Here is a 6,164-nt window from a genome sequence, read left to right as displayed (position 1 = left end):
CACACTTGGTTTGCTTTGCCAAACAAAATGTGGAGCTTAGGTGTCATCAGTAACTCATAAAAAAAATAAACCAACATTTTTGTTGTAGTTTTAATGTGATCTAAAAAATCATAACAATGTGCACAACAGCAGGATATTGTTATACATTTATTGTAACAACTAAATATGTGTCATCCAGCTTCACCAAATTTCACGCTACAAATCCAATTGTTCTGAAACGCCAGAAAAAAAAGTCTAAAGATATGTTGGAAAGTAAAGAAAATATATAATAGAATATTAATTATTAAACATCTATTATTTTTTAAGACCTACAGTAGTTCATAATTATATTGTTTCCTGAAGACTTATAAAGTCATATATCATAAAGTCTTTTATTATATAATTTTCTCCTCTTTGGTTAAAATTTATTTTTGTAGAGCGTGCCTTTATTTTTAGATTTTTTTTTTGCAAAACTTCTTATGTTGAAATGAAAATAATAAAAGAGACTACATTACATTAGGATAACAATATGGTTTATTGATCCCCTAATAGGGAAAATGTATTTGTTCAACAGCATAAAAACAGGAATATAAAAAGCATCGATGTAAAAAAGTAAAAAAAAAAACATTACATTATATTATTAAGATAAGATAAAAGAAAATATCAAATAGAATCAAATAATACAAGGCATAAACACGATGTACACAGACAGATCAGATATGATTAAAAACATGCAGTTTGTAGCATTAATGATGTTGATGATTATTATACAGAGTCACGTGGAGGTCTGACTGCAGGTGGAATAAACGACCTGCGGTAGCGCTCAGTCTTGCAGGTTGGGCGTCTCAGAGCGCCCACAGTGTCGTGCAGCGGGTGAGAGGTCCATCACGGGCGTCAGCTTCACTAACAGGGATGTAAAGATTCATCATGAGGCAGTTTAAAATCTCACTGGAGAAGTCAAAGAACGTGACCCTCACACGTTCTGCTGCCTGTGGTCTCCAGGTGAGTCCACGATCTGTGAGGAGATGGTGAAAATGTTTTCCCTGCGTCTCTGCCGTGCGTCACACTCACAGCCAGCTGTCGCGTTTAAGAGCATCTTGTCAATCAGCGCTAAGAGAGGGGAGGTTTCACACCTCTTCAAGTCTTTGCAGGACTTCACAGCACGAAAGGTATAAAAGCCTTCCTGTCGCCGGAGTACGACTCAAACTTGCTGATGTAAAACTCGTGACAGAGTCGAGCCTCCAGAGCGTGACTGAAGAGCACGTAGAGGAGGACGGTCCACCAGGTGAGAGAACAGCCTCCGTAAATCAGGTTCAGAGAGACGTACAGCAGCAGCTCGGCCAAATAATGAGGGCACGACACGAGCTCGAACCAGCCGCCTTCTGGAAGTCTGTGAGCCAGTGTCTTCACAGAGTCTGAAAAACAAAAAACACACATCAGCCCTTATCATTCATCTCATAAACCTTTGCTTGATACCCGTCTGTGTTTAAGTTAAAGATACGCTAATCTGTGGATTAAAAAGCTCAGAGAACTGCCAGACGCATCCCTTTGGAGGAGAAATGATTCACTCATGTTTGTTAAAAATAAACAGACTAAAAAAGGGAAACATAGGAGCACCTAATAGCAGAAATAAACAGTAACATCATTCAGTACAGAAGATCTGCAAAGGCGCACGTCCACAGAGGTTGAAAACATACATTTGGATTTCAAGAGTTCTTTTGCAAACATAAACTAACACACAAAGAGTTCTTCTGTTGTGTTTCAAATCTTGCGTCGGGGGTTTGGAGAGTTAGCTGAATGCATTCATTGAAAATCAGTCTGCCTGCACGTGTGATGAAAACAATAGTCACTTTATTGTATTTATTTGTTGAGTAATTCATAATTCTCACGGGAGGGCAGAGCGAGCAGGGAAACACATTTCTAATCATATTTGTTTGTTCATGAGTTCAAACCGAGCTAATCAGGGATCAAACCACCGTGTGAACTGTTGCTGTTTCAATCTTGCAAAATATGAACTTCACACAGAACAGACTGTTCGTTTATGTTGTCCTCCTTTGCACACATAAAGACGTTTTAATCAGGAGGGGGGGGGGGGGGGGGGGGGGGGGGGGGGGGGGGGGGTTTGGATTTGACCTGCAGTACCAATTTTACACCATAGGTGTCAGACATACATGTCTAACTTCGATCTTGCAGTATGAGTCATATTTGAGAGTGAGTGGAGATCATCTGCTGTACTTCAGATTCCTGAGGATTATCTCATCGCTGTACCAGCTTCAGCAATCCACTGTGGAGCAAAATCCACTGTGGAGCAAAATCCACTGTGGAGCAAAATCCCTGAATTACGAAAAAAATATTGTAAAAGTTTGACAATGTGACAGGTTGCCAGTTCTGTTTAAAACCCAACATTACTGAAGTCTGGGTTTTGTTGTTTAGATGATCAAACGGGTTCAACATGTCGCTCCTCTTTCCATTATTGTACTTCAGTGAAAGGTCCAGACACAGTGGCCACTGCCTACCTGACTTCCCAGTGCGAAGCGCAGCCAGATGGACCATGCATTGATGCTGCATCAGTGAGGCTGCGAAGAACAGAACACTTCCTGTCACATGACACCAGCTGAGCTGGGAGAGGAGAGGTCCAGAGCCTGAGAGACAAACAAACACTGGAACGTTTAAAACCACACAGCAGAACCCGGAACGTGAATGAACGCTGCAGAGACGAATTCCTTTTCACCTTTTTCCAGACGATCTGATCCGAGCACCGTCAGTCCAATCATGAGGTAGTAAAGCAGGCCGAACACGTACTGCACCACGTGCATGGCTGCGTCCGAGAACACGCTGACCAACAGGCACTCCTGCAGCCTCTTCAGGGAGTGGAAGCAGAACAGCAGCTGCACCAGCACAGTGACCAGCTGAGGGACTGGAGACAAAGTATTCAACACGTTTAATTCAATCACAATGTGACAATGGATCAATTATCTAATATACCTTCATAAAAAAAAAAAAAAATATATATATATATACACTTAGTGTGTTATCTTGATTTTAATAAATGTGCAAATCTCATTTTTCACATATAAACACCTGAAGATTTTTTGGGGAATTTCAGTCGGGAGGGAGCCGGCCGGAGAAAAATATGGTCAGATAGATAGATAGATACTTTATTGATCCCGAGGGAAATTAAAGTTTTTTTTTGGTTTTTTTTCTAAGATAGTAAAAGGTCACATGCAACCCAGACTTTTTTCATATTTAAAGATTAATTTTGGGTTTTTTATGTGCCTTTATTGGAGGGATAGGAACGTGGAAAATCAGGAAGGAAGAGAGAGTGGGGATCGAAACATGAGGGAAAGGAGCCACAGGCTGGATTCAAACCCGTGAAGAATATTTAATTTTTTAACTAAAATAAAACAACAGGCTGTCTTTTACTGGGCCATAAATAATGCAATACTCTTTCCTTGTATTTATCTTATTTTACTGACAGCAGTTGGTCCTGATGTGAAGCTCCTTTATTACTTCACACAGCTCCCTCTAGTGGTGTCTTAGGTGTCAATACAACTGTCAGCCCCCTTTTCCTTGAATGCATTTAAAGGAGTGTGGGGAAGTGAACAGCCATGCGCATGACTATCTACATCTAAAATGTCTGTAGAGTGAGTCTGTGGATTCAACCACAAAGACTGTGATTGGTCCGCTCAGAACGTCATTTCCAGCAGTTGATTTTCTGGTCACAATGTAAATAATAATTTCTTCATCCAGGTTCCTCAGTGGGCTGACGAGTGTGTTAAATTCACCTGTCGTCAGCCTCGATTGGGTTTAGTGGTCGGACAGACCACCTCCGCAAACCTCTGAAACCACACAAAGACACAGCAACGCCCCCCCTAGTGGCTTGGCGGTGAATTGCAGAGCAACGCGATCCCTCAACGCATAACTACGAATGCTCCACGACCACGTGTCGGGTCTACGCCATAGGCACGCCGTTGCCTTGATGCAGAAGTATAAACTCGGCTTTATGCCTACTTTTTTGCACGTGTTTTTTTTTTACGTATGTTTTTCTTGCTCCATGCTTGTGACAAATTGTTTTAAAAGTATATTATATAAATAAAGACTTCACTCTGATTATGGTTTATTCGATGTTACGATTGCAATCTAATTTTCTTATATCACTGCACATGACTACTTTTTAATTAACGTGAACTAGTGGTCAGATAATACGAACTATCATTAGGTGCTTTAGAAATCAATGTCAACATAACTTTTGACTTTTAAACCAAAATACACGATTTGGGTCCAAAAATCTAGCAGTCAAAAACATCAGCAGTGCAGAGGATTCAAACCCACCTTGGCTGTCAGAGTGTGGTACACCTGTCAACGTGTCTAACAGTCCGTTCAGCCATGAAGGGTTGGACCGGTTCAGGTACAAGACCAGAAGAAAACCATTCCAGCAAATAGAGACGGCATAAAAGTGCCAGAACCATCTGAGACAGGACAAAGAGGATCAAGTTAGGATTTAAAGATCACGTCATGTCCACGTGAATAAACAGACAGAAATGCATTAAAGGGGACGTATTATGACAAATCCACTTTGACAGTGTTTTTGAACATTTATTTGGGTAACCTGAGCGTCTATCATCCCACAACATGTGAAATAAATCCATCCACTCGTTTGTTTGTGGTCTGCACAAGTTTTACCACACAGAGAAAAATTCTCTGTTTCAGATTTTCTCAGTTTGTGACATCACGAGTCGGATTCTGATTAAAAAATGAAAAAATAAATCCCCTCCCCTCCCCGGGTATCTCCACCAATGGACTCCACCTCTAGACTAGAGCAAACCTTTTGTGCAGGTTCACCATTTTTATTCTCTCTACAGAGGAGTGAAAACTCAGGGGGCGGGGCTTATTACATTTAAAGAGACACACACACCAAAACGGAGCGTTCTGAGAGAGCTGGTTTCTGCAGGGTCACAAACCTCCTCTGCTGCTTGACTCATGTTATATTTGAAAGCACAGAAACACAGATGTTTCATTTAGACCACAGGGGGGCGCTGTTTGAAAAAGGGGATAATATGTCCCCTTTAATAAATTCTGAGGTACAGTCTACAATGACTGTAAGACTCTTAATGTGTCAGTGTTTAACGTTTAATAAATGCATATATTTGGTATAAAACATGTTATTATAGCTGACTTTTTGTTTTAAAAGAATAGGGTTTTTTTTTACCTTTTCGGGACGTTAAACACCTGCAGCCAGTCGTCTCGTTGCAGCTGTTTGGTTTTTCCGTACCTGATCAGATCCTGGAAGAAAACAAACACTCGGTATGTTTCGTGTCCACTCGGCAGCTGTCGGGAAATGAGGTGAGCACAGAAAGCTGCAAGGAAGCCACAAGCCAGACAAAACCAAAACACGTCAATAAAGCTCACAGAAACTGATTCCAACGTCATTTTCAGCTCCGCTATTCACCGACTTTGTTTAGTGTAGCACAGAAAAGGCACCGGTGGGAAACAAAAGCGAAGAGTTCCGGAACGCACCAAATAGTTATTATTAAATTGTTTTGGCAGCGCTTTGGTTTGCCACGTAATTCTGTGAATATTGAAGTCAAATTATTTCAAGTGAAATGCATGTTTACATACAGTATGTATATTTATATAGAGATAGTATGCTTTCAGAATCAGAAATACTTAGTTGAACCCAGGGGAAAATTGGGTTTCACTTTCCACAACAGCAATCTCCAGAAAGAGCCAAATGTTTCTACAAATAGAGGTTAAAAATAAATGAATGATAGCTTGTCTTGGAGCGAGATAGATAATGACTGTTTTAAAAAAAAAAAAATAACGAGTAAATGATAAATAAATCTGTTTATCAAAATGCCTGCAGTCTTACTAGTTTGTCTTAAACAGCCAAAGTTACTGTATCTGCAAATAAAGAAAAGCCTGTACTCAAATAGTCACTTCATCAAGCTGTTGTTTTCATTTTCTAAAATGATGGCGATGTATTTCTGAATTAATGAATGGCTTAATAAAATGCAAAAAAAAACCAAAAACAAAAAAAGACTTAAGTCTTAAAGTCACATTTGTTTTTGTATTAGAAACTTAAGAGGGTGAGATCAAATATTTAAATAGCTTAAACGATGACTGGATCAGCAAACGACTACATTATTGATTGTCCAATCAGCTCTAATTAAGATTCTAGTAACAGG

The 6,164-nt window shown here is 39.9% G+C and overlaps 1 protein-coding gene across 1 annotated transcript; it reads right to left on the bottom strand.

The window, feature by feature from the left end:
• Window positions 1–495: 495 nt before the first annotated feature.
• Window positions 496–5,475, bottom strand: srd5a3 (steroid 5 alpha-reductase 3). Its single transcript, XM_079350831.1, has 5 exons — window positions 5,189–5,475; window positions 4,312–4,448; window positions 2,711–2,896; window positions 2,496–2,621; window positions 496–1,394 (listed from the first exon to the last, which is right to left on the bottom strand). Exons 1-5 carry the CDS (start codon window positions 5,407–5,409, stop codon window positions 1,135–1,137), a joined length of 930 nt encoding a protein of 309 aa, XP_079206957.1. The 5' UTR covers window positions 5,410–5,475; the 3' UTR covers window positions 496–1,134.
• Between the last annotated feature and the right edge of the window lie 689 nt (window positions 5,476–6,164).

The sequence above is a fragment of the Symphodus melops genome (assembly GCF_947650265.1).
Source record: "Symphodus melops genome assembly, chromosome: 8".
NCBI classification, from domain to species: domain Eukaryota; kingdom Metazoa; phylum Chordata; class Actinopteri; order Labriformes; family Labridae; genus Symphodus; species Symphodus melops.
The sequence above is the reverse complement of the archived record's forward strand: the minus strand, read 5'-3'. Positions and strand labels throughout refer to the sequence as shown.